Genomic DNA, 24,460 nt, shown 5'->3' on the forward strand with positions numbered 1-24,460 from the left:
ATTGAATGAACGACAAATATGAACCTGGTCTGAGTCTATGTAGTTATGTTCTAATCCCTTCATGAACGTTGTTGGTATAAGGGTTGTGCTGCCGTAGCATTGAACTGTTTGACGAAGTATCTCTAAACAATGTTCTGGCAAGAATGTTAGTTTGGCATAATGGAGTAGAACATCGGAGATAGTGAACATAGCATGTAGAAACTTGTCATTGTGAAGCGCTCCATGTAGTGCATGAGACTTTGGGGGGTAGTGTTCAGGGCGTAGAGCCTTGCGTAGTTCGTTCTGTTTCTTAGCACCAATATTCTAAACCCGAATGTAGGCCCAAAGACTCACAATGCAATGAAGTGTGTGAAACACGTCGAATCTAGCAACAATGAAATTAGCCTCCAATCGTCTCTAAACATCTGGGCTCAACAATATCACATACCCCGCTGTATAGCCTCCCATATTCTGATCTACATATTCATGCCGCTTGTCACCCCAAGCCCTTTCTGCTTCCTTGGATGAAACTGAAAAGTACCGTTGACCAATGAGTCTCTGCCAGTTCGCTTCGAGCTCATCATTTGGCTCACTGACATATTAGACGTTTTCGGGCCATGGAGCTGCCTCATCTGGATTCGCGATCCAAGGGCTACTATTACTGTAAAAGTGTGGACTGCCCCGGAACCGAACCTTTTCTAGCGGGATTTGCAATGGAAAGGCTAATTGGACCAAGTCAGTGCTTCTACTCTAGAAGTCATAAAGGAGTTAACATACTGAAATCTGTTTCAAAGTTTGTTTCGTACATGTCAAAAGGGTATTGATTATGTGACCTGGCAAGCAGTATGGCCGATAATGTCGCAAATAGTACCGTGAATAACCAAGGCAATACACAAGAGACACAAGTTGGCAAGTTGATTTGATGGCTTTTCCTCAACTCAACTGTAATGTGATCTGGGTCTAACGAGTCGTTCAGTGAATCTGTTTCCAAGTCTTTGGTCTGAACGGGAACATATTCTCTATCCAACGGCCTGGTTGAGCGATGCATCATTGACATTCAATTCGTTGAGGTGAGGGATGGGCTGATGATGAGCGGCGCTTCTTTGTAGAATGATAATACCTCGGGGATGTCGTACTTCCTTTGAGATGGCTTGTTGAGAATCGTGTCGGGGAATAGAGGTAGCTGGTCAATGCGGCGATGAAAGCTTTCCTTATGGCGCAATGAGTGTACCGGCTTACGTGCCAACACAAGTTTTGCCCGATTTGTTATGGATCTTAACGGTTCTAACGTTGTTGGTTTTCGAGTAAGTTCCCTGCACAACGACCCTTGTTTTTCTCATGATATGGTTATAAAGACCCTCGGCAGGACGAGGTTTGGAATAATTTGTATATTCAAAACCTGGAAAGACCACCATGAGCTCTCGACCAGCCGTCCCTCCCCCTCCATCCTTCGACAATCTCACGCCTGATGGGGTACTGGCCGAGACCGAAGATATACTCGACTCCACTTTAGCTCTGCATGACACTCTAGCCGCTACATTCACACCCGAAACCGCAGATTTTCCCGGTGTAATCCGACCTATTGTGGACTATACCAACCACGCAACATGCCGCTTACGCATTTTGACGACCCTACTGGGCCAGTTGTCACCAGACCGGGAACTCCGGCATGCCGCCCAACAGGCCGAAACCCGTGCCGCTGCAGCTCAAACCAACATTCTCATGCGTAGTGACATTGCATCCCTGGTTGCAGCGGTATACGAGAAAGAAAAGATCACGCCGGGTGGGAACCTTGATGAGCAAGATCGCCATTTGCTTGCTCATATGCACAGCGAGTACGTGCGTTCTGGGGCATGTCTACCAAATGATGAGAAGCGGGAAGAATTGCGCGTTTCGCTCGACAAGATCAATGATCTGCGATGCGCAGCACAAGCCGCCTTCACGGAAGAAGAGGACGGCATCTGGTTTCAACGCTCAGACTTGGCGGGCGTCCCGGAAGACACACTTGCATCAATGACTCAAGAGGGATCTCGGATCCAGGTAACATGCCGCAATGACCATGTGACGGCTGTGATGCGACATGCAGTCAGTAGCGAGACACGTCGGCAGTTTGCACTCGCTCAGCAAAATCGTCTTCCCGACAATGTAGCGCGCTTAGCCAAGTTAGTCGCTTTACGCGATCGTGTTGCACGGCTCTTGGGGTTTGAACATCACGCAGCTCTTAAAATTACGGGCAAGATGGCACCGAGCGTTGCTTACGTTGAGACTCAGTTGACTGACCTTCACAAAAGGCTAAAGCCACTTGCAAAAGCTGAAGCTAACATATTGCTTCATCTCAAAGAGATTGAAACTGGTGCTGGGGAGCTATATTCGTGGGACAGGGCGTATTATCTTCACAAGCAAAACCGGGAGAATTTCTCCGTGGACCACGCCCTTTTAGCTGAGTACTTTGAAGCCAATCATACGCTTCAAGGGATGCTCAATGTGCTTAATGAGCTTTTCGGTATCAAGTTTGTGCGCATCAAGACCTCAGTATGGCACGATAGTGTCATGGCATATGAAGCCTGGGATATGCTCGATGAAGGAGGCAATTTCCTGGGACATTTGTACGTGGATATATTTGACAGAAGGGGGAAATATCGTGGCGCGCATCACGTTATGATTCAACCGGTATGTTTACTTTAGATGGCCATATAACATGTTTTAACCATTAATGTCTAGGGCTTCACTGTAGCGAACGGTGAAAAACACTACCCGGCTTCAGCGTTGGTGTGTAGTTTCCCCAACCCAACGCCTTCTCGCCCATCCCTACTTCAGCATAGTGAGGTAAAAACCATGTTTCATGAGCTTGGACATGCTATCCACAACATTGTTGCCAGAACCAAGTATTCCATCCCTCATTCGCGAGACTTCATAGAGATTCCGAGCATCATGTTGGAGAACTGGATCTGGCTCCCCGATATACTCGTTCGACTGGGTCGTCACTATGAGAGTTACCAGGCCCTACCACGCGACCTAGCAGAAGGGATCGCACGCACAAGAAACGCAAACAGGGCTAGCAACATCCTGGCTCAGGTTCAGCCAGCCTTATTCGACCTTGCCATCCATACACCTCCAACTCATGAAGCTGCACTGGAAATGGACACGACCGCGATTTGGAACAGTACAAAGAGAGACATACTACCGTATAGCTCTGGTCCAAACCCGCAAGATTTGGGGGCTGGACAGGCGCGATTCGCGCACATGTTTCGCAAGAACGACGGTAGTTACTTTGCTTATCCCTTATCTATGGTCTATGCAGCAGACATGTTCGCATACGCATTTGCACGAGACCCGATGGATCCGGAAGCTGGGAGACGGTATAGGCATCAGTTGCTAGAGCCAGGGTCGAGTCGTCCAGAGATGGAGATATTGAAAGAATTCCTGGGACGAGAGCCGATTAGTAAGACGATTTTGGACGAGCTTAGCCAATAGCCCTGTGTTCCTTCTGAATAAATGGGATCCAGTTCATTATAACAAGTTGCTCTAAGAATGAACCTATCAACTGTCAAAGAAGCCCAAAAGTTTAGCAAAAGCTGCATGTTGGTCATTGGAAACCTAATAGCAAGTAGAAACGCAGATATCATACTTTGTAGATTAGGATCTGCACGAGACAATCCAACATGACCACAGGGACTCATGAATAACCGATTTTGTGGCATATATCCTGGCACTCCCCGCATTCCTTACCCACATCCTCACGTTTTTATTACTATACCATCTTGTATTCCATTCAAACCAAGTCACACCTAAAATATCATAGTTTTCTCGTTTGTTTTTCAAGCCAGATTCAGCCAACCTGTCCGCCATGAACCTGTCCGCCATGAACGACAGGGCTTTACTTGGCCAATCAGAGCCTAAAACAACGACAAGCTCTTTTCAGTTCCACGGTAGATGGATCCATCTTTTTTGTCAGGCTAGAAACATTGGGGTACTTCTACTTCCAAGTTTCGTAAGTCAGGCATTCATCGCAAACGAGAGTTTTCAAGCAGGGTCAGGCCGATCATCCCTCTCCCCAACGCTGTATCTCGATGGACTGCGAGGACTCTTTTCTCTTTTAGTCTTCATTCGTCACTTTCTATTACCTTGGGAAGAAGGTCTTGACACAGGCTACGCCCAAGCCGAAATTCCAAACAACAGATCCTTTATAAAGCTTCCCATCATCCGACTCATTTATGCTGGGCCTACTGTGCCCATATTCTTCATTGTCTCGGGATTTGTTCTTGCATATAAACCACTAAAGCTGATACGTAACAAAGAACACAACTCGCTCGGGTTGTATACCATGTCGCCAGTGCTGCGTCGGCCATTTCGGCTGTTTCTTCCTCCTTTGGCATCAACACTCGTTGTTGTCTTTGCAGTGAGCGCTGGACTGTATGCTGCTCCGTACCAAGATATGTCTGGCTGGGTGCCGAGGCATCCAGAACGCCTTGGATCATTATGGGCGCAGATCTGGGATTGGATGCGGTTTGTCACGGTTGACCTGACGCATCCGTGGAGCTGGAGGTCGCCGTTGTCTGAATATGACAGCCACTTATGGACAATTCCCATTCAGTTTCGCGCATCCTTGATTGTTTACCTTACGCTTCTTGGTCTGGCGAGAGCCCGTCCCTTGGTTCGCGGTACAACACTCGTCGTTCTATGCGTGTATTCACTTCAACAGGAGCGGTGGGAGATGTATCTGTTCTTTGCAGGGGTCTTTCTCGCTGAAAGGAGTTTGGACAGTCATGATAATTCTCAGGGTCAGATCAGCGATGGTGGCGAATCCGCCCCGATACGATCTACACCGAAGCCATTACCCCAAACTCGTGTCTTGCCAAAAGTTATGTTTTTGGTAGGGCTATACCTAAGTTCATACCCTCGAGCGAGGAACTCCGGATCGCTTACACCTAGCTATATATTCCTATCGACTCTAACGGACCGTTATATTTATTGGCAATCTTATGGTGCGACTCTGATGTGCTGGTCGCTGAGCAGTGATAAGCTACTACAAAAGCCCTTTACGATACGGCCCCTTCGGTACTTGGCTAAGATTTCATTTCCTTTGTATATAATCCATGGCCCCGTTTTGCACATTTTTGGGTATTGTATGGTACCTAAATTCCAACTCTTGACTGGTGTCTCTACTTGGTGGCAGTATCAGCTCGGGGTGTTCTTAGCTTTCATAGTCTTGGCTCCCGCGGTTGTGTGGATTGCAGATATTTTCTGGAGAGCTGTGGACAAGCCTTGCTCTACACTTGTTGTTCGCACTATAGAGCCATTTTTCTTATCCTAGGACATATAATAATAGTCGCGACTTGCAAATAGGTGTAACCTGTTGCGTTATCTTGTGTTAATTCAAAGTAGAGTGCGTTGTCTGTGGCCAACCGTGTTGATAGACGGCTTGTCTCACAGCCAGCTCTTCTACGACGGCATTTACTTCCGCTGCGCCGCTGAGATGCAGTCCTCTAGCACGGTATCATGACCAAAGCCTGTCTCACACGGAATGCTGCTGCCGTTTGACTCGCAACTTGGACATTCAATAACATGAGAAAAACGCAAAGCAATGCAGGTTAGAAGGATTCTGCAAGTTGGTGGCCTATGATGTTATCTCGGTTTACTGTAGTCGGTTTTACCCCGAACTACAGTCGTAATCTAGAGTCAATGCCTTGTTCAGTTGCGCTATTTGACGATCTTGTACATTCTTATGATATGTGGAGCACAGTATTTATTAAAGACTCGTCAATCAATGTGACAAGTCTGGGATAAACAAAAGTTCTGAAGTACGCGGTCTGAGCTATTAACGTGGAAACAAGAACGCAATGCTCGGCTTCAGCTTCTGACGATCTTATGCAGTTTTGGGACGCCTCAAAACCAACACGCCTTACATATCTGCAACTCGTGACGATCTTATGCATTTACAGTATATATGTAGCACGGCAGTTGTTAAACCTCAATGACCAACATCACAACTCAAGGATGAACCAACACATTTAGAGCACACCATCTAAGTCAATTATTCCATTACCTCGTCTAATTTGTAGTATATGTGCCGCAGTTCTTAATAGCGGTAACAGAGTACTTGTGACTCTGTCTTCATTACATCATGAACTCGGACCGGCTTTGACACATTACCGAGCGAGATAACATCCTCCAGACTCGATCCAATCAGGGACTCATTACCATGCACTCTGACATTTTTTGCAGGGCCTTGGTAAGTGTTGGCCCGGTTCTCGGCATCCTGCTGCTGCCATAGCCACCATAATCGATCAACCTGGGCGTGGCGTAGGTAGAACACGGGGTCTATCAAAAAGCGTTAGAATGACTAACTCCTAGAGTCATTTGTAATCTTACCGTTTGGCGCTGTCAACCCGTAAAAATCCCCCTGGACGAACTGCGGAATTGAATTGTGAGCTTGAACCTCGAGCCCATCAACGAATTCCTCATACGTTGGTATGTTAAGCACGGTATTGACAGCGGTGGCCGTAACCCGATTTCCCAACTTGGATTTTTTCTTTCCAGTTTGAAACCCTCGGCTGAGACAGTGAGTGTTGCGTAAAATCTCAAACCCATACCCATTGGATTTGGATTGCCAGTGTCGAGTCGCGTTTGTAAAGGGACCATCCATGACGCAGTAGCCCCCAAATAGCTTGGGCTGCACTGCGCTCACACTACTACCATTACCACCGAAACCACTACTGGGATCGAAGATTGAAGACGCAGCCAGGTCATGAGCATCTAATGCCCAATCCCAGTACCTATTCAAGATGAGATTAGTTCATGGTATTAACGTATAATGCACGTAACATCAAGAGAGACGTTAAACTCACGGCAGAGATCCATGGAACTCGCACTCTTCTATCAAAGCCTTCTCGAATGTGTGAATAAAGTATCGATGCCAGGGCAAGAAAGCAGCACCGTAATGGGTGTCAGTGCCTTCGAAGACATGCATATACGCAAAATCATCGTAGCGACTACTGCCTGGCTCAAAGAATAATTCCTTCTCCGAAAGACATATTACAGCCTGAATTTAGCCGTGTTTCTCGCTTGTGCTTAGTTGTCTCCATTCCTTGCGTTTTGCTGGATGCATGCATCTTGGGGTAGCTTTCGTCCAAATCTGCCATAGAAGGATAACTCCTACAACTGATATGACTGATAGCACGGGTACGATGCGACTCGCGGTGAGGAATACGGGTCCATTTCTTTTCTCGTCATGCCTATGTATACAGGTCAGTGTTCTGGTAGAAATCACCAAGACTCGGTGATGTTTACTGTGGAACTTGATTCGCGAGTGGTTCATACTTCCAGCCTTGACTCTAGAAGGCCTTGGAAATATTGATGAAGAGTGATACCATGGTCTTGTTCATATGGGTCCGTACTGAAGGGAATATGATGACCTGCAACAAAGACAAGAAAGACACTGGAAACTTGATTACACTTAACACATTGTAGAAGGACCAAAGTCAGAAGTAAGACATCACTCAAACCTATGTACCTTGTAGCTTCTCATCAACTCGCCTTCCAAATGCTACTGATCGCCAAATGACCCGAGGAGGGGGTGTGCCAAGTCAATGCGGCATCCACACTTACAAACCATGCTTACTGTCCCCTCATTAGTTATGAACAACTCGAGTTAGCTGTATAGATCATATGTTGTCACTTCCACATATACACAGTCCATTCTCAGAATATCCTTCATAATCTTTATCCTCTACCTACCCCATCATGTCCTTCAACAAAGAGATTGAGCATGATCTTCTTCTCTCTGGAGAAGAAGAAATGTCCTCAGATGAAATTGATGCTCACTCGCTGGTAGAGAAGTATTCTTTTCCACCACCATCCAAAGTTTTGTGTCGTCTAAGACAGTTTCCATGGCAAGCCATAGTCATACATACCGGTATTCTCGTTATCTACTCCGCAGTCTTATTTTTCATTGTGGTACCTGTCTGGACATCCTATCAAACAGGAAGTGAAGTTGCGTACAGTAAGTGCTCAGCTTGTCCTTTCAAGCTTCCAACTCACCAGCGTACTCGATAGCCCCTTTCAATCCCGGTCTACAAGCACAGGTATTTCAGCATAAACACTCGGTTTACGTTGGTAAACCATCGTATGAGCTAGACAAAGCTTGGAGGAAGGTCCTCAAGAGTAACGCCTTGCTATCTCCCCAATCCTTCCTATACTAACAATATCTGAGACTCCAACATTCGTATCACCGAGGAAGAAATCATGCAATTTCCTGGCCTTAAAGAACAGGCCATTGAGCTGCCTGATAGAGGTTATTTTGCAACCCCTAACGTTTACCACAACCTTCATTGCATTGTATGTTTGCGCTCCGGGGCATTTCCAATACTAAAGCATTTGCAGAAGCGTCTTCATCACTATATGTATCCAGAATACTACTTTGCCAATATTACACAAGAGCAAAAGGTGGCAAACGAATATCACAACTGTGAGCTTCTTACCCATTTCTGACCAAGCCTGTTCCCTATTAATGTTACCAGGTCATTGCTTAGACATGCTCCGGCACAGCGTCATGTGTCAAGGAGATATGTAGCTTTTGACCATGAAATGGCGGCAAGATAATCGCATTCCAACTGCAAACTTCACCTCACCTCATCAGTGTGCTAATTGAGATAGATTGGACGAGTGTCTCTTACAGACCTATCTCGAAATAAACCCCCTTCTTCATCAGCTCAACATGACTCCCCATCTCGGTGATCTCCCCACTCTGGAAGACAAAAGATGCAGTCCACTTCCCCGATAATACCTAGCCGATGTGCAACAGCAATAGTCGTCCTCTTCCCGTCCCTGGCAGCGTCGTTAAGCGCCACCTGCACCAACCTCTCGCTCTCCGTGTCCAGCGCACTTGTCCTCTCGGAGGAGCAAGACTTTTTGATTCTAGATCAGTGCCGGGCGATGGCCATGCGCTGCCACTAGCTGCCTGAGAACCTATCCCCGTGGATGCTAACATCGGTGGCCAGTCCCTCGGGCAGCGAGGAGACGAAGTCAAGGATATTTGCGTCCCTACAGGCTGTCTCTACCTCGGCTTCTCTAACCTCCTTAGACTCTAACAGGCCCATAGCCATGTTTTCCCGTACACTACCTTCGTACAGCACTAGTTCTTGCTGGGCTAGTGCGAGGCGCCCTCGATGGGCTTGCTGTCCCAGCTCGCGAATCGAGCGGCCACCCATTACGATAGAGTCAGATGTCGGGTCTATAAAGCGAGAGAGGAGGCTGATTATGTTAGACTTACTACAACCTGACGGACTGACAAATGTAACTAATCTTACAGGCTCAACGTTGATGTCGATACTCGAAATCACCTTTGACTGTGGGCGAGAAGGGTAGGCAAACTCTATGGCTTGGCATTGGACGTCGATGGTATCGCCTTTGGGGAGGCTTTGCGACGCATCGCTCTGAGTGTCATCCTCGCCGTCTGAGAACGAGTTATCGGCGTCTGGGGCCCTCTGACGAAGCCAAAAGATATACTTAGCCGAGACTGCTGCACCAGCCATACCCATTATGTACCGAAAGAGTATGGCCGCGTTTTCTCCACCAAGCACGACCGAGATAAGGAACACGAAAAACTGCACGTTTGTATACTCCCTGGTTGAAACAAGTAACCCACCGTAATAAAAGCCAAGAGCGATTAATAGGAAGTTCATGGATTGGGAGAAGGCGTACCAGAGCATGGTGAGCGCCAGCGCCTTTACAGATGTCCTGGTCACGATACCAAGCCTCTCCTGGTATAGCGCAAGCATCTTATTCTCTAGTGTGAGCGACGCTACGGTGCGGATGGCAGATACGGCTTCCGTCGCGAGCGTGGCGCTACTAGCAAACTCCTCCGAGGAGTCTTCCTCCAGCTTGATCTCAGAACCGATCTGTAGAAAGCCACACATCACAATCGGAGGGAGGGCACCAAAGGAGTAGGCGAGGCCGAGCTTCTACCAGTACACGATGCCCAAGATGGAAACAGAAACGACTGTGACCATGCTGATTAGTAGTAGGCCTAAGTTGATGTTAAAGAGATCGTTGAGATCAGATGCGTTAGGAGTCAACGTTAGTATAAAAGCTTACATAAGAATATAACCTAATCCATGACTAATTTCAGTATTAGCCTGAATACTCCATTTTGTTGCTTGCTTAAAAAAAGTCTACTTGACATATACTTTTACTGCTGTTGTTGGCATATCAACATGTCTCTCTTAAACTCTCCGCCGCCACGCACACACAAATTTCAGCGATAGGGTATCGGCAAATCGGCACCTGAATGTTATGAGATTCAGTAATATTTACTTTCTAAGTTTTATGCAAACACATCCAAAAATATCTACACTTAAAGTTCCACCTCCTAGACACAAACCATCATGAGTATGATGCAACAGCCAACATCTTAGACAGCTTAAAAGTGACGAGCGTGACGACGAGCCTTCTTGGCGCGGCACCCAGCAGGCTTAGTAGCGACGGAGGAAGCCTGGGCGGTAGGTGTAGCAGCAATTGAAGTGACCAAGCTGGTAGGGGCGACGGGTGTAGGCGCAGGAGTGAAAGTGGGCACGGTGCCGTTGGAGGGGACAGTGGGAACGATGGGCTTGGTTGAACCGGAGCCGTACATGGCAGGTCCAGGAATCTCGTACTTGGTGGCACCCTTGTAAGGGTCGAAGAGAATACCAGGCTCAGAGTCAGTGTAGAGTTCAGTTGTCAAGGTACCCTCAGGGCTGTCGGTACCGCTACCAGTGATGTCAATGTTGAAGCACTGAGGGTAGTTCTGAGCTCCATTCTTGGATCCAGCGCCATGGAGAGCGATGATCTCGTGACGGAAAACGTAGCTTCCAGCAGCGAGGGTCTCGGGGACGGTGGTAGTCCAGGTGTTGTTGTTCTTGATGAGATCCGCAGCAGCCCAAGTTCCATCAAGGCCAGCAGCATCGATCTTGACCCACTTCAGAGTAGCAGGGTCAGCCTCAGTGCACTTTCCAGCACACTTGGCAACATATGTGAGGACAGGACCAATGTGCGATTCGGGCCAGGCAGACCACTGGAACTCGACGGAACCACCAGCCTTGACGGACGCAGAGGTCTTACCGGGAGCACCCTTAATGTGGCAGGCAATGTCCGAGGTACCGAAGTCGGCGGGGGCAACGAAGCCGTTGTCGAGGTTCTCAGCAGACCAAGCGGCGATGACGGGAACGTCCTGGCCGTTCTTGGCGGCGTAGTAAGAGTCGAGGCTGTAACCAGGCTGGTAAACACCGTCGACCTTGATGCCGGTGACAGTTCCGTGGGCGAGGACGGCAGTGGCGAAAGCAGTCGCAAGGGTGGCGGCGGTCTTGAAAGACATGATGATTGTTGGTTAAGAAGTGAGTGTGAACTGTGTAGTGAAGATAGTAAAAAATGAGTGTGATAGACCAGCTTCACACAGTAAAGAATGAATAAGAGAATAAAGAACGAAAGAGTGAATGCACTTAGAACGAGAGACCAAAGCTGAAGAAACAAAGATTTGACGTTTACATCTTCATGTTTATATATCTATCCGACTATCGGACATTTTCCCATACAGATAAGCTCGCCGATTCATGATTCAAAAATGGCATCATGTTGTGTAGTTTATTTGAACACCAGTGGTGGAAAAGTATCGCGTCTCAGCTTCGGTGGGACACTTGCATTGTCACCGTGGTTTTAAACAAGGGGCCTAGTAGTACCAGCCGCGCGGTTGTCGTCAAAGCTCGATGACGGGACGAAACAAGCGGGGCACTTGTTACAGAATCAGTTCGGATGAAAGATCATCTTTGTTGACGATTCTTATAGGCTAGATCGTCGTATAGACATCGTATCGATAGCTGAATACGCGTAAAGACATCAAAGGTATGTTGAACTTGCAGGGTTGTTCGGATATCCCACCCGGATATATCGGTGGCCTCGTGGGATTTGTTTCAAATATAGAGACAAACACATTACAGGACTGATTGATAACCAAGGTATGGCTGACTATCGGTTTCAACCTTCGTATGCTATCAAATCAGAACGCTGGTCAGACATATCGATACAACCGCCTTCATTTTACCAATTGAATAGGAGTTTTAATACATCAAGGCGATTTTGCAAAGGAATACTGTAAATAGCTATAATTACAATAATTAATTATTAGATTGCCCTCTTGTAGACATTCTAAAGACAACTTCGAGACTAGTGTACATATGAGAGAACAGAATACTAGTACCATATAGATAAATGCAAATTACAGTTCCCCTGAAGATATCCAAGGTATGGGATTGCACGGCAAACAGGCGGATATAGATCGGCATTATCCCTAACGTCTTGACGTAAAGCTAGCAAATCGGGTCTATGGGCTTGGTCCGGACCTTGAGCGCTATGCACCACTTCGGTTAGACCAGACATTCTGTCACTGTGATCGTCGAGACCCACGCTGGATATTTCTCCGGGCGGAAGAAATGTAACGGTAGAAATACAGCTTGATCTTATCTCCCAAGGTCGGGGTATCATTGTGTTAGTCGAAAGGGGTTGTGGACAATCACAATGGAGAAGTGCTGTTGCCGCAGCCCTTTCCGTGATAGAGTGGACTGCTTTTCCCACATGTCGTCGTGTCGTGATTCTCCCTACTTTTCATAATCGCAATGTCGACAACTTCAATAATCACAACCGGGTAGAATAAATCCCAAAACTCAACACATATAAGGGATTAATAATTGAAATATCAATGAAGCAAAAATTGCTATGTAGAATGGAAATTAATAATTTAAACAAGAGATTTATTAGTGTATATCTACTGATATCATTGACATGTAAAAGACAAAGCTCTTTTAAAATGTAAACTACCCTTGAGCTACTCAATTATAGCAGTGAAGGGGAGATAAGATAAGATGAGATAAGATTCGATAAGACAATTAAGCGCAATTGAATGCACGCTTAACGCTAAGTGACTTTGAGACTAGAATGTCAGGTGGAGCATGGGGGTATCTATCCTACAGCTTTAAGAAAAAAGGTTTTATCTCAGAGGTAAAAGAAGTAGAAGCGCCTAATACTCATTTATCTATAGTATCTCTGTTAATATCTTGTGAATATTCTTTACTGTATTACTGCAGTTTTTCTTATATCTAGCTTATTCTCAAGTTGGTATACATATAGTATATCGCTAGAGGCTTCATATACAAAGAAATAATCTCTTTCTCAGTACTCTGACTGTTACAGTATGTCCATCAACTGTAAAAAAAAAAAAAAAGAAAAAAAAAAGAGAAACGGAATTGCCTATCCAACGGACGTACAGGCAAAAGATGAGGTTCTGCCCGGGCTCGAACCGGGGACCTTCTCGGTGTTAACGAGATGTCATAACCAACTAGACCACAGTACCTGAACTGTTTTGTTGTTGTAAGCGAAGTTGTAATCAAAGTTAATACACATTAGTTTCCACCTGCCACTCAGTCATATATAGTGCGTAGTAATATCCCCCCAGCAGTCAGTATAAAAAGTTTCACCTTCAGTTAGCTTGCAAATTCTCTGTATATGCATAGCCGAGAACTTATAACTAATTCTGTTGATTCCATTGGTTTGCTTAGAGAATGTAAGCGTTGGTAATTGAAGGAGCTATTCCTAATGTGCAGTCTTCTTCAGCTCTATTACAACCCTGCGGTAGTTTGAGCAAGTTACTACTCTACGCCACCAATCTCTATCTTCTATACAACTAGCAGTCGTGTCAGTTTACTCCACCTCACTCTCTTCATCCCAAGTCACGGACGACCTACTCTGTATATGCCTGACCCTGAACTTGAGTGTTTGTTCCCAATCATTACAAGTGCATCTGCGGCTCTCGTATCCATACCCACCTGTTAAGTCAAATCCTTTTACAACGGCAGTATGCAGCCTTGGCAAAGCCTCGCCTGCTTCTTTATACTCGTGACCCGAGCTGCAGCGAGTGGTATAGAGGGCTACGGCCTCACCTCATACGATCCTCTCTGCGCCGAAACATGCCTACGGTCTCTGTCGTCTCTTTTGCTGTCTTGCAGCGAACACGGCGATGGTCATGGACACATGATGATGGCCATGGTCACCACGCCAGCCTGTCGCGCCAACGATACCGCTTTCCTCACGTCAACAACGTGGTGTCTCAGTGTAAAATGCGCTGATCAGCACGTCTCCAAGCTCGAGGCTTACTGGGAAGAATGGGTTACGGGTGATAAGGACGTCGTTCCAAAATGGACTTACTCCGAGGCTCTTGCTGAGGTGGATCCTCGACCACCAAGCTATCACATCGCAGACACAGATATGTCTCTTAATGAGACCTCTGTCGTCAATCCAGACATATACCTCAAGCAATGGAATGTGTTGGGTCATGTCCGCCATGAGATATTTCTCGAATCCACCTATGGGTAAGTGTATTATTGACATAACACCCAAGTCTCCAGAATGACCAATTGCTGATTTCAATTCCAACCTACAGAATTGTTCTCATAGCCGTTGCCTTTGGCCTCCCAGTGCTGATGTCCTGGCTGCGATATATGCCCTTCATGTCCGCCCTCTGCGATCGTCTCAAACCATATATTCTGTATCCAAGCATGATTGGTACCTATTCTGTGCATCCGCTACCATTCCAGATTGGAAATGCCCCAACTGTTGGCCAAGGGCTTTACATTGCCATATTCGTTATCCTCAATGTGGTTCTGACCGCTGTGGGCTATCGCACGGCCCAGCCAAATGCCTGGTTTATGAGCTCTTGGCAGGAGCTTATTGCCTATCTTCTATATAGAACAGGAGCATTTGCCTTTACGCTTCTCCCCGTTCTACTGGTATTCTCTTCAAGGAATAACCTGCTGCTATGGATGACAAACTGGTCACATCCCACGTATCTATTGCTGCATCGCTGGGTCGGTCGACTTTTCACTCTCTACGCTGTGCTGCATTCTATCTTTGGTCTGCTGGCCTATAGACATTATGAGAAGACGGTATGGTGGGCATGGGGTGCTGCTGCCACTGTGTTCAGCGTCGTGCTTAGCGTTGGTAGCGGACTATACGTTCGAAGGAAGAATTACGAAGTTTTTCTGCTCGTACATATCATCCTGAGCGTGATTATCATCGTTGGTTGCTGGTACCATTTGGTACTGTGGTATGAGTCGATGGGTATGCATGTTCCAGATTACACATCAGGGTATGAGGTCTGGCTATACATTGCGTTTGCGGTTTGGGCTTTTGACCGAATCATTCGGATAGGTCGACTTTTGGGTGCAGGTATCAAGAGGTCAAAAGTCACAGATATCGGTAACGATTACGTCCGTATCGACATTGCGGGAACTCGCTGGACCGATGAGCCAGGAAAACATTTATATGCATACTTCCCTACTCTCAGTCTCTACCGGCCGTGGGAGAACCATCCATTTTCCATCATACCAACAGGACTTTTGCAGACACTGGACGCATCTTTGGCTGGATCGCCACTCCATGACAGTGCTAATGGAAAAGATCTTGAGAGCACGCCGCAAAATACGGTCCGACGTGTCTCTGTAAGCTCTGACGAGAAGCGCAACTCCGGAGACGTGACTCTTTTCGTCAAGAAGGCAAAGGGCATCACAAAATATCTCCAGCCAGCCGAGAATCTGTTGACCCTCGTCGAAGGACCCTACGGTAACAACAACAAGAACCACATCTTGCCATGTGATCGTGTACTTCTTATTGGTGGAGGAATTGGTATTACCAGTCTTATCCCTTGGATTCTGTGCCACTGGAATGTGAAGCTTGTCTGGAGCGTCAAGGCTTCCGCACAGTGTCTGGTCGACGAGCTTGAACCATGCATCAACACATTGGACCAGGCTCAAAGAAATATCTGTATCGGTAGTCGATTTGACATCTCTGCGCTTATTGACGAAGAGGTGGCCATGGGATGGAAAAGGATTGGTGTAGTTGTGTCTGGGCCGGGGTCGCTTTGTGATGATGTCAGAGCAAAGGTGGCAGCAGCAGGCAAGGCTAGTAAGGCTATATTTGAGCTTGAGGTAGATGCTTATTCTTGGTGAGGAGTTGTTGTAGAATAGGAGCCTACATAGTAGTCGAAGTGGGAAAAGGGACGTCACGTCTAACCTTTTCTGGTCATGGCATTTTCACACTAACCATCAAGACGCTACTGTTGATGTGATTGTTTTTAAACCCTATCGAATGTACTCATATGTAGTTTGGATCATAGGAAGTCCTTATAAAATATAATAAATACAATATTAAACAAAATTACCCATAACCTATTTGTACCCATTACCATTCTAATCTATCGTCACAGATCAACTGGACATTGGCATTATCGTTGCCTCTCCATGCATCACAGCCGGAATTGACCCTGGCAACAGCTGTACGCATGTCTGAGATCATGCCTCCAGGTCCACTTGTAAAGACTGAAGTGCGACCACGAACGTTCTGCGACAGGAAATTGGACACAGCAGTGTCTGATTGTGGACGCTGACCATCGCGGAAGCCAGGCAGATATTGTGTGTCTGCTGCAGTTTCATCCTTTGTTTCGGCGTCTGCAGTGGTGCCAGGGGATGCATCCTCTCGAGTTACGTAGAGCTTAACATCGATATTGTGCGGGCTAGAGGCCAACTTCGCAAGCTCGGTACGGACCCAGTCAACATCATGGCGACGCCGAACACTCCAGATAAGACTGATTTGACGGTTCGCGGTGGGAGACTGACTGGCGAGCCAGAGTAATACAGGAAGAACATAAGCTATACCAGTGCCTCCAGCGACGCAGAGTACGTTCACGTCTGGGGTCAGATGAGCAGAATGATCCTCGCCATACGGGCCCTGAAGGACCACGGATGTTGATGCACTGCCTTTGGCAGCCATCTGCGCGATCTTGCGAGTTTCTCCCCCGCGAGCTCGGAAAACGTAGGAATGCTTGACTGTACCATCAACCTCAACAGGCAGACTTAATGGAGTGAAGGGATGAGATTGCCAGACGCTTGACTTGGGGAAACAAAGATAAAAGTGCTGGCCTGGCTTCCAAGGGTTTTGTGAGTGGACAAAGTCGAGACGGGTAATGTCGCCGAATTGTTCGTCGGGGAACAGCGTTATGTCAGCAGATGCGGATCGAAATCCCATACTTCCATCTGGGAGATTCTGGTAATGAATAAGCCAAGAGCGGGCAAGGCGAGCGCCGCGGTCGATAAGCCAGATAGCGAGACCAGGGACCATGAACACCTTCAAAGGCTGCCAATGTCCCCAGCAAGCGCCAATGTAAACCATAGCCAGGACGTAATGACTCTTACGGAAGAACTCATAGCCAGTAAGTCGGATGCCCCAGGGAGTTGCAAGCAATACAAGCAAGAACAGTAAAATCATAGCGACACAGCCCCAGATCATGTAGAGCTGCTTGATCCACTTGTCAGCTACTTCAGGTTGAGGCTGGTAGTGGTGGGCCTCAATGACGGTCCAGCCGATAGTATGGACAAGAGACTGGAGGAAGATGACCCAACCAAGCCAACGATGGAGGAAGTTGAAGCTCTGATAAGGTACGCCTGTAAGTAGAGATAGAATAGACTCTCTCGAGGCCAATATGACGGAAAAGGGTGTCAATGCATAGGCGAGGACACCGAGCCTGTCAGACCAAGAGCCCACCCATGAACGGCGCTGGAAAAGACCTTCATGACCCTTGACAGGTGTAACCCATTCCTTGTACATGATACCTGCAAAGGTAAAGATGGCAAGGTAACCACACAATGTGGTCAAAATGATGACTTGTAGGCGGGTTGTGCGGCCGAAGATGAAGCCGAAAGACTCAGAGAGGGTGTAGTGTCGGGTAGTGGCGGAAATGGCATCCGTGAGACGACGGAAGAAGCCCCTCTGGTGGGTGTATGCCTTGTTCTCCTGGTCTACAGACGACTCAGACGTCTCCTGCGCGGCCAGACTGACTTGGGGCACATTGCTGAGGTACCAGAAGTGACGTGCAATAGCCCAGGTGATGAGGATGCCACCAATGGTTGCCCATAGAATGCCAGTATAGAGCATACCACGTTTGTGACCTCCATAGACGGACTCAAAGTATTCGCATGTTCCAGGGTCATTGGCGCATGGGACTACTCGCGCCGCATATCCCCAGTAGTCGACTACATGGGTTGCATCGGAGATGTTTTGAGACTGATAGCCTTGTCGCCGTATCAGATGGGAAACAAAAGAAGGACCGCCGTAAGTATCCATAGTGACAGACCCAAGAAGAGGACAGCGAGAAAATAACAGGGATTAATACATGGGTGGTGGTAGCTGAGGGGGTAGCCAGCAAATTTACAGGAAGGATTTGAAAGCCTTAAGTAGAGATAAATGTCTCCCTACCGACTTTGCCAAGGCCGATGGCAAACCTAATTCTCTATGTTTTTATCAACAGTATCGAATTTATGCATGGCAGTCCGTGATTAATCTCTCGTCCTAAAGCAGAATATCGGATGTTTTGTCTGGAATAGGCTAATCCAGGACTGGGAGATCCATTTGCGAGGATACCATTGAGCAAGTTATGATTCGTGTATATCATCTTGGCGAGCAAGTTATGACTTTATCGATGATTTTATTAGTGAGAATAAAAAAACTAGGGCAACAAAAGTGGAAAGAGAGAAATAAAAAATGATAGCTGAGTTTTAATTGCTCTGTATTAGTTATTGTATTTATATAACTCCCCTAGGTACGTAAGTTAGCCTTGCACAACTGCAACTGCTGTCATAGTTCGTTTCTTGAACGCCTCTCCATTCTTCTTGTTAGTTCACCCTTATCTATCGGATGCAACACGTTACTGACAATGATATCTCAAGGCCCAAGGTCTAATAGTTACCTGCTTAAATCAACACAACTACATCCGTTGTCCCCCACAGCATCCATGATGGACCACGGTAGCGAGGAGATGGCTGAATGCCAGATGTCGGTATGTTTGCCTCGAGTTCTTTCTACTTTGCTACCTCATGATTGACCAACTTTGTGTAATTTACAGATGTTGTGGAACTGGAACACCGTCGACTCTTGCTTCATTGCCTCGTCTTGGCAAGTCACGAACAACGGCATGATGGCCGCATCATGCATCGGTGTTGGTCTCCTGGTCGTCGTCCTCGAAGTTCTTCGCTTGATGGCCAAGAAGTTCGATCTCCACATCGCCCACGCCATGCGTCGTCATGTCACTGTTCTCTCAAAATCACAACGTCTGGTTTCCGAGAAGAACACTTCTCTTCCTACCGATATAGTCATACGAGCATCGCCTCTTCAACAGATTGTGCGAGCTGTCCTCTACGCTGTCACCTTTGGCGTAGCTTATTTCGTTATGTTACTCGCCATGTCTTTCAACGGTTACATCATCATCTCTATTATTATCGGTGCTGGTCTTGGTAAATTCGTCACTGATTGGCCAACTCTTACTATTGGAGAGCACGGCGAGGGCACGAAAACAACAACAGAGAATCAGGAGACAACATTTTGTTGCCAGTAATGTTTCATGGTATTGAAGTCTTGCAGGAGATACCACAAGACAATTCAACTTGATAAGTGTAGTTGTTCCTGTTCATTTACATATCATATCCCAGTGGCAGCATTAATTCATACTATTGGAAAGTAGCTACATAAATGGAAACATTAGAAGAAACATGTTGCCAGCGTCGTTGCTCATACCAAGCACCTTCTCTGTCAACAATACCAGTTTTGCCGCTTTAATCTCGTCCCCCAACTGTCACAAGGTACAGGCTTCCAGTTGTAGAGTTAACATTTGTAGGGGATCCCAGGTACAACACATCAGTTCCGTCACTCCTCATCACGGCCTGAAGACGCTGCACCTTCTTCCCAACCGTAGGCTCAAGAGCTGTGTTAGTCCATCCAGCACCGCCGAACTTCTCAAGCACATATGCACTGGCCGAGGAACGGCAGTAGTAGATACGTGCGGTCGTACCATCATGCGTGATGCCAACTGTAGCACTTGTCTCACTATCCTGGTAGAGTATCTCCCGCTTCCAAGGATCCTGAGTTCCATATGTACCAGTGGCACGACGAACTTGCCATGGACCTGCGTTGGATGTCTTGAAGCGATATGCATGCTGGATATGAAGAGATCCATCCCTCTCGTAGAGTGCCATCTTCGCACTTTGGAAGGCAGGGCCTGGCGAAGCATTGATATCGCCGCTGTAAGTCTCACCTGACGTCAAGGGCTGATAGACAACATCGGCACTGTTCTGTGTGACAGGAACCGAGACTGTGTCTCCCGAAGCTGATGTGAAAGCTTTTGTCGATGGGTTGTAGCGCACGTAGCTTCCTTGATGGCGTACGGCAGATGCAGGATACTTGCTCCATTCCCACTGGAGATGGACATCTCCATCCGACGAGAAAGCAATATCATCTGGGTACACTGAGTATCCTTTGTTGTATGCCCAGATAGCAACACGAGACCATGATCCATCATCGGTTGAGTACTTGTAGAAGTAACCACCTTTCGCGTTGTTGTCGTTGGGTGCTTGCCCACGAATGATCAACCATAGATTGCCATCAGCGTCACGTTTGATGACAGGATATGTGAACTTGGTGGTTTGATCCGGCATTTCTGAGCTAGCATCGACCAAAGTACTGCTGTACGGTGTGGCCGATCGGAAGTACTGCCACGGCTCATTATGCATGCTGGTGAAGACATGGACATAACCATCGCCGTCCACACTGATACTCGGAGTATTGTGTCCAAGGTCATCCGCGAAAACAGCACAGTCGCCAGCTGAAGTCTTGAGACAGTCGCGGGAGATGATGCCATCGGAAATGGACCGGCGGGCTACCATCACATTGTTGTTGGCCGTGCTTCCGCCGGGAGGGTTTTGTAGGTAGGCTAGCCAGTCGTAACCGCCATATTCGTCCAAGGGATTCCACCAAGCAGCTTGGCTGTTGGCATCCACGGCGGTTGATATGGTGGTGAGACTACCAGGTGTAACCGTAGCATGTACTGCCGAAAGCGCAGCAAGATAGATGAGGGACTTCAAATTCGCCATGTTGATATATGAGATGAACTACTACAGGAACATTCGAAACAATGGATTTGCGAGCGTTTATATACGAAATCCTCTTCCTTTTGCTACACAAGGTTTATCTTAATGTTTGATGGTGTCTGTGTGTTCGGGATTAATTCCGTTCTGGGGTTCCCCAGTTTCCCCGTTTTCACGATCGTCTTCCCAGACAGGGGTTAAAGTTTTGGTCTGGGGATGCTCCATGAAGGAACCGCCGGGTGAGATCGAGTTGATAAAGATACGCTAGGACGTGCAACTTGTGCAGGGGTTGGGAGCTGATGATCACTTTTCGATTAGCTTTAAATAATCTGTCGGAAGGGCCGAGGTCTCAGCTCAAGATCGGGGGTTCCGTCCGCTACCGGCTAATATGAACCAGAAGATTGGATATCTACATCACTTTCGGTAACTCTGTACCCATTCCCCGAACAAAGAGAAATCAAGAATCACCTAGAAAACAACATGGCCAATTTATGTCGGCCTAGGCAGACTCTTGGACTGTTCATCCCCGGGGTGGTACCCTAATGTTTGGTCTCGAGTTTCCCTACTACCCCTACCCGCTGTACTGCAATATCTGGACTGCGGTGGCCAAATTACTGGGTAGCATAATATCCTTGTATATAATCACTCTCCTCAGTGCTATTAGTTCCAATCTGAGGCAAGTGACTGAGATCTCCTTGGAAGTTGAGGATGCTATTGTTCAGCGATTCATCAGGTCTGATGTTGAAGTTTGGGATGGCGGTATTTTCCATACCCAGCATTGGAGCTGAGAAATACGCCCAGAGATTTAACTCATCAGCGCCGGTCGTGATCTCGGATAGATCGAGTAGTGGCCATAGTGTTTCTTCTGCCTCCAAATTTGAGTCATTGCTGACATCTTGTGACCCGAGTGCTGTCTCTTGTTGCAGATTAGTGTCAGAGTCAGTCCAGCTCCACCCTGATGGAAGGTCTTGTGTGTTGGTCATGTCTTGAACCCGACGTTCGAGATTTCTGTTATCATTGAGCAGCTGTGTGGTATCTCTGTTGGACACTCCATTCAAACAAGGTAAACTTGAGTTCCCGTTGCCTCCAGTCTGACTTTGATCTTGCTGAGATAAATTTCGAAGTCTTTGTACGATCGAGCGCCTTTGACTGCGTCGCGTTTCTCTCATGTTTTGTGATGGTCGTGACTGAGAAACATCTCCTGTGGATCTTGATAAACCCTTCTCCACAAGATCAACAGTAGCATCGGCCAACTTCGAGAGTACTTCGCGAGCTCGACCGATCCGTTCCCAACGAGCTCCAAGTCTCTCCAATATGAGTTTCCACTGAAACAGGCTACTCTTAAGTGAGACCCAATCCTCTTGAGCCTTGTTCCTCGCTTCTACATTCTTCCATATAATGAGGATCATAGTGATGCCACTCATGAACTGGAAATGGAGGTCAATCCATGTAAAGTCTGCGAGACCCTCACTGATGCGGAGGAATGATAGTTGTATGAGCTCCTTCGCGGCCATGTAACAAGATAGAGTCTCGGATGGACTAAGGCTTGGCCGTAGCAAGGATGGCCGATATAGAATAAGCAAAGCTGTTCTATGCCAGTAGCTCCACCAATTGACGTCGTAGCCGCCAGGGTCAGCAAGAGTTTGAGCGAAGATATTCCAATCTTTCAGACTTTGTACCATTTTGTTCGTCCATTGAGACAGCTGGAGCTCTGACTCTTCCGTATGATCCCGATCCATGACTTCTCGGGCGCTATGAAGCCTATGGACAATTTCGCTTTGCAGGCGTTGCAGCTCCAGCCAGTGTAATGTCTGTCGTCGGGTTGCAAACGCCAACGAGCAGCCTGGCAAGTTAATATCTACTGACAAATTGTCAAAGGTAAAGGGACGATTCAGCAGAATATTGAAGGTTCTGTCAAAACTGTACGCAATCCAAAAGAGTCTCCGCCTGATATCCGCTTCTTTCTCTTTGACTGTCTCAATGGCGCCCACCGAAGAAGACATACCGATAGTCCTTTCCGAATGATATCCTAGGTCAATGCACATCCTCATACAAAGACCCGATATATACCAGACAGGCGCAGGAGCTGAGTCCACTATCGACAGTAACAAGAGTAGCAGTAGGCATTGAAGAGATTGAACGTTCTTCGTCTGCATTATATGGCTCACATCAGCCATGGCATTGGTAGTGAAACCTTTTGCTAGTGCATGGCTTTCGTCATGGTCCCCTGCCATGGACATGAGGGGGATCGCAAGTACCATGTTGATCATGAAACGCACCCGTACATCAGCAGGCGACAAGTTAGAAATATCACTTCTGCCATCATGATGATCGTAGAATTGTGACATGGTATCCTCGAATTGTTGCTGGTTGAGAATCGGATATTGAACTTGATAACAGTTAAAGAACGTGTCTTTGAGGTTATTTGCCAACTCTCGTGGGGGTAATCCAACCCTTGAATCATTCTTCTGTGGCTCTCGAGGTGTGGGTCGCGCTTCTGCAGAGTCTGATGGTGTTTCGAGATTCGAGTAATCCTGTTGGGCGTACTCGAGGGCTGATCGAACCAAGTGGATTCCTGGCTGATGTCAGGACTAGTTATAATCACGAGAGAGTTTAATGTACCACTTGAAGGCCCGATGGAGGTAGGTTGCCCCTCACTACTGTCGGTGAAAGTCTTTGTTGCTTCATCGCCAGATCGTAGGTTCGAAGTGTCTGGTGATGTTTCGGTCGTTGCATTCTCAGCATTATGGACCTGCATCTCTAAGGCCATGAGTTCTCTCTCAAGTTCGTGGATGAAGCTTCTCAGGTGAATTTTGCCTGAACGCCCGTCTGTATATTCACAGATCGACCCTGAATTTTGACATGGTTGACATGCTGGAACCTCTGTCCCCATATTAGTCATCGGGGATATGAAAGTCCAAAACTTCAGGTCATACCCGTATCGCACCGTGCCTTTCGCTTTCTACAGCGATTGCAGGCATTGATTGTCTGACGAGAATACTATAGTTAGATGCCTGATTTCGAGGTGGAGGTCTTTGAGCGTACAAAACATTGTAAATCCATGTCCAGATAAGGTTTTCAGATGGGGATAGTAGGCTGGTTGACCCGGCTATCCTTCTATGACGGAGATCTTGGTAAATGAGAAATCATTAGTTAGTATTGAACATTAGCGAATAGATTCGTGGAGGTTGTGCTGTTTGCTTTCCAGAATATTGGCAGGAGGTTGATCAGCTCAGAAGTGCGGAGACAGTCATTATGGAACTTATTCCGCGTCTTCGCTTAACCTTATTGCGGTATAGCCTTATGAGCAGACTTGTCGATCGCTACCTAAAGGAACTTAGTTTGTCATCTTCGCCATTGGCTGCTCCAGAGCGTTTTCCATTGTTGGCTTAGTGCATAATGTAGCGTTACAACGAGCCACAGGGTAACAGACGACATTTTGCAAGCGAGTACAACTAATACATTAAATATTTTGATAGCTGGTAAGACGG

General features: G+C 47.1%; 11 protein-coding genes and 1 non-coding gene across 12 annotated transcripts; 5 read left to right on the top strand and 7 right to left on the bottom strand.

Annotated features, from left to right (window-relative positions):
- The first annotated feature begins 1,622 nt into the window (after positions 1-1,622).
- Positions 1,623-3,633, top strand: EDB82DRAFT_511084 (uncharacterized protein). Its single transcript, XM_025736759.2, has 2 exons — positions 1,623-2,649; positions 2,701-3,633. The coding sequence occupies exons 1-2, from the start codon at positions 1,702-1,704 to the stop codon at positions 3,451-3,453; spliced, it is 1,701 nt and encodes a 566-aa protein (XP_025591687.2). The 5' UTR covers positions 1,623-1,701; the 3' UTR covers positions 3,454-3,633.
- An 84-nt stretch (positions 3,634-3,717) lies between these two features.
- Positions 3,718-5,362, top strand: EDB82DRAFT_511086 (acyltransferase 3). Its single transcript, XM_065608879.1, has one exon. The coding sequence runs from the start codon at positions 3,827-3,829 to the stop codon at positions 5,291-5,293; it is 1,467 nt and encodes a 488-aa protein (XP_065463077.1). The 5' UTR covers positions 3,718-3,826; the 3' UTR covers positions 5,294-5,362.
- A 632-nt stretch (positions 5,363-5,994) lies between these two features.
- On the bottom strand, positions 5,995-7,093 carry EDB82DRAFT_285874 (uncharacterized protein). The gene is made up of 3 exons (XM_025736760.2): positions 6,828-7,093; positions 6,352-6,755; positions 5,995-6,300 (listed from the first exon to the last, which is right to left on the bottom strand). The coding sequence occupies exons 1-3, from the start codon at positions 6,947-6,949 to the stop codon at positions 6,059-6,061; spliced, it is 768 nt and encodes a 255-aa protein (XP_025591688.2). The 5' UTR covers positions 6,950-7,093; the 3' UTR covers positions 5,995-6,058.
- Positions 7,094-7,660: 567 nt separating this feature from the next.
- On the top strand, positions 7,661-8,658 carry EDB82DRAFT_285889 (uncharacterized protein). Its single transcript, XM_025736761.2, has 5 exons — positions 7,661-7,981; positions 8,035-8,142; positions 8,192-8,316; positions 8,362-8,446; positions 8,499-8,658. The coding sequence occupies exons 1-5, from the start codon at positions 7,723-7,725 to the stop codon at positions 8,549-8,551; spliced, it is 630 nt and encodes a 209-aa protein (XP_025591689.2). The 5' UTR covers positions 7,661-7,722; the 3' UTR covers positions 8,552-8,658.
- Positions 8,659-8,930: 272 nt separating this feature from the next.
- Positions 8,931-9,896, bottom strand: EDB82DRAFT_528594 (P-loop containing nucleoside triphosphate hydrolase protein; the record flags this gene model as incomplete). Its single annotated transcript, XM_065609192.1, has 1 exon — positions 8,931-9,896. One exon carries the CDS (start codon positions 9,894-9,896, stop codon positions 8,931-8,933), a length of 966 nt encoding a protein of 321 aa, XP_065463078.1.
- Positions 9,897-10,399: 503 nt separating this feature from the next.
- EDB82DRAFT_466685 (glycosyl hydrolase family 61-domain-containing protein) lies at positions 10,400-11,463 on the bottom strand (the record flags this gene model as incomplete). The annotated part of the gene is made up of 1 exon (XM_025736763.2): positions 10,400-11,463. Exon 1 carries the CDS (start codon positions 11,327-11,329, stop codon positions 10,400-10,402), a length of 930 nt encoding a protein of 309 aa, XP_025591691.1. The 5' UTR covers positions 11,330-11,463.
- A 1,820-nt stretch (positions 11,464-13,283) lies between these two features.
- Positions 13,284-13,357, bottom strand: EDB82DRAFT_t314. Its single transcript has one exon. It is a non-coding gene; the product is annotated as a tRNA-Val (tRNA).
- A 345-nt stretch (positions 13,358-13,702) lies between these two features.
- Positions 13,703-16,114, top strand: EDB82DRAFT_511111 (uncharacterized protein). The gene is made up of 2 exons (XM_025736764.2): positions 13,703-14,372; positions 14,444-16,114. Exons 1-2 carry the CDS (start codon positions 13,861-13,863, stop codon positions 16,005-16,007), a joined length of 2,076 nt encoding a protein of 691 aa, XP_025591692.1. The 5' UTR covers positions 13,703-13,860; the 3' UTR covers positions 16,008-16,114.
- EDB82DRAFT_511113 (ferric reductase transmembrane component 5) lies at positions 16,115-18,366 on the bottom strand. Its single transcript, XM_025736766.2, has one exon. It carries the CDS (start codon positions 18,175-18,177, stop codon positions 16,240-16,242), a length of 1,938 nt encoding a protein of 645 aa, XP_025591693.1. The 5' UTR covers positions 18,178-18,366; the 3' UTR covers positions 16,115-16,239.
- A 259-nt stretch (positions 18,367-18,625) lies between these two features.
- Positions 18,626-19,553, top strand: EDB82DRAFT_285963 (ctr copper transporter). Its single transcript, XM_025736767.2, has 3 exons — positions 18,626-18,724; positions 18,780-18,889; positions 18,956-19,553. Exons 2-3 carry the CDS (start codon positions 18,845-18,847, stop codon positions 19,442-19,444), a joined length of 534 nt encoding a protein of 177 aa, XP_025591694.2. The 5' UTR covers positions 18,626-18,724; positions 18,780-18,844; the 3' UTR covers positions 19,445-19,553.
- EDB82DRAFT_285958 (uncharacterized protein) lies at positions 19,554-21,278 on the bottom strand. The gene has a single exon (XM_025736768.2). It carries the CDS (start codon positions 20,973-20,975, stop codon positions 19,662-19,664), a length of 1,314 nt encoding a protein of 437 aa, XP_025591695.1. The 5' UTR covers positions 20,976-21,278; the 3' UTR covers positions 19,554-19,661.
- EDB82DRAFT_285984 (fungal-specific transcription factor domain-containing protein) lies at positions 21,278-24,213 on the bottom strand. Its single transcript, XM_025736769.2, has 4 exons — positions 24,015-24,213; positions 23,906-23,969; positions 23,592-23,852; positions 21,278-23,544 (listed from the first exon to the last, which is right to left on the bottom strand). Exons 1-4 carry the CDS (start codon positions 24,030-24,032, stop codon positions 21,581-21,583), a joined length of 2,307 nt encoding a protein of 768 aa, XP_025591696.2. The 5' UTR covers positions 24,033-24,213; the 3' UTR covers positions 21,278-21,580.
- Between the last annotated feature and the right edge of the window lie 247 nt (positions 24,214-24,460).

The sequence above is a fragment of the Fusarium venenatum genome (assembly GCF_020744135.1).
Source record: "Fusarium venenatum strain MPI-CAGE-CH-0201 chromosome Unknown EDB82scaffold_4, whole genome shotgun sequence".
NCBI classification, from domain to species: domain Eukaryota; kingdom Fungi; phylum Ascomycota; class Sordariomycetes; order Hypocreales; family Nectriaceae; genus Fusarium; species Fusarium venenatum.

Coding starts and splice junctions, on each gene's coding strand:
- EDB82DRAFT_285963 (XM_025736767.2), top strand. CDS start 18,845: ATGATGGACCACGGTAGCGAGGAGATGGCTGAATGCCAGATGTCG. Junction 18,890..18,955: donor TGGCTGAATGCCAGATGTCG/GTATGTTTGCCT, acceptor TGTAATTTACAG/ATGTTGTGGAACTGGAACAC.
- EDB82DRAFT_285874 (XM_025736760.2), bottom strand. CDS start 6,949: ATGCATGTCTTCGAAGGCACTGACACCCATTACGGTGCTGCTTTCTTG. Junction 6,756..6,827: donor GAGTTCCATGGATCTCTGCC/GTGAGTTTAACG, acceptor CATCTTGAATAG/GTACTGGGATTGGGCATTAG. Junction 6,301..6,351: donor CGGGTTGACAGCGCCAAACG/GTAAGATTACAA, acceptor GCTTTTTGATAG/ACCCCGTGTTCTACCTACGC.
- EDB82DRAFT_285889 (XM_025736761.2), top strand. CDS start 7,723: ATGTCCTTCAACAAAGAGATTGAGCATGATCTTCTTCTCTCTGGAGAA. Junction 8,317..8,361: donor ACCACAACCTTCATTGCATT/GTATGTTTGCGC, acceptor AAGCATTTGCAG/AAGCGTCTTCATCACTATAT. Junction 8,447..8,498: donor GGCAAACGAATATCACAACT/GTGAGCTTCTTA, acceptor TAATGTTACCAG/GTCATTGCTTAGACATGCTC.
- EDB82DRAFT_511113 (XM_025736766.2), bottom strand. CDS start 18,177: ATGGATACTTACGGCGGTCCTTCTTTTGTTTCCCATCTGATACGGCGA.
- EDB82DRAFT_511084 (XM_025736759.2), top strand. CDS start 1,702: ATGCGTAGTGACATTGCATCCCTGGTTGCAGCGGTATACGAGAAAGAA. Junction 2,650..2,700: donor ATCACGTTATGATTCAACCG/GTATGTTTACTT, acceptor ATTAATGTCTAG/GGCTTCACTGTAGCGAACGG.
- EDB82DRAFT_511111 (XM_025736764.2), top strand. CDS start 13,861: ATGCAGCCTTGGCAAAGCCTCGCCTGCTTCTTTATACTCGTGACCCGA. Junction 14,373..14,443: donor TTTCTCGAATCCACCTATGG/GTAAGTGTATTA, acceptor TCCAACCTACAG/AATTGTTCTCATAGCCGTTG.
- EDB82DRAFT_511086 (XM_065608879.1), top strand. CDS start 3,827: ATGAACCTGTCCGCCATGAACGACAGGGCTTTACTTGGCCAATCAGAG.
- EDB82DRAFT_285958 (XM_025736768.2), bottom strand. CDS start 20,975: ATGGCGAATTTGAAGTCCCTCATCTATCTTGCTGCGCTTTCGGCAGTA.
- EDB82DRAFT_285984 (XM_025736769.2), bottom strand. Junction 23,853..23,905: donor AAAGGCACGGTGCGATACGG/GTATGACCTGAA, acceptor ATATGGGGACAG/AGGTTCCAGCATGTCAACCA. Junction 23,545..23,591: donor CTCCATCGGGCCTTCAAGTG/GTACATTAAACT, acceptor GACATCAGCCAG/GAATCCACTTGGTTCGATCA.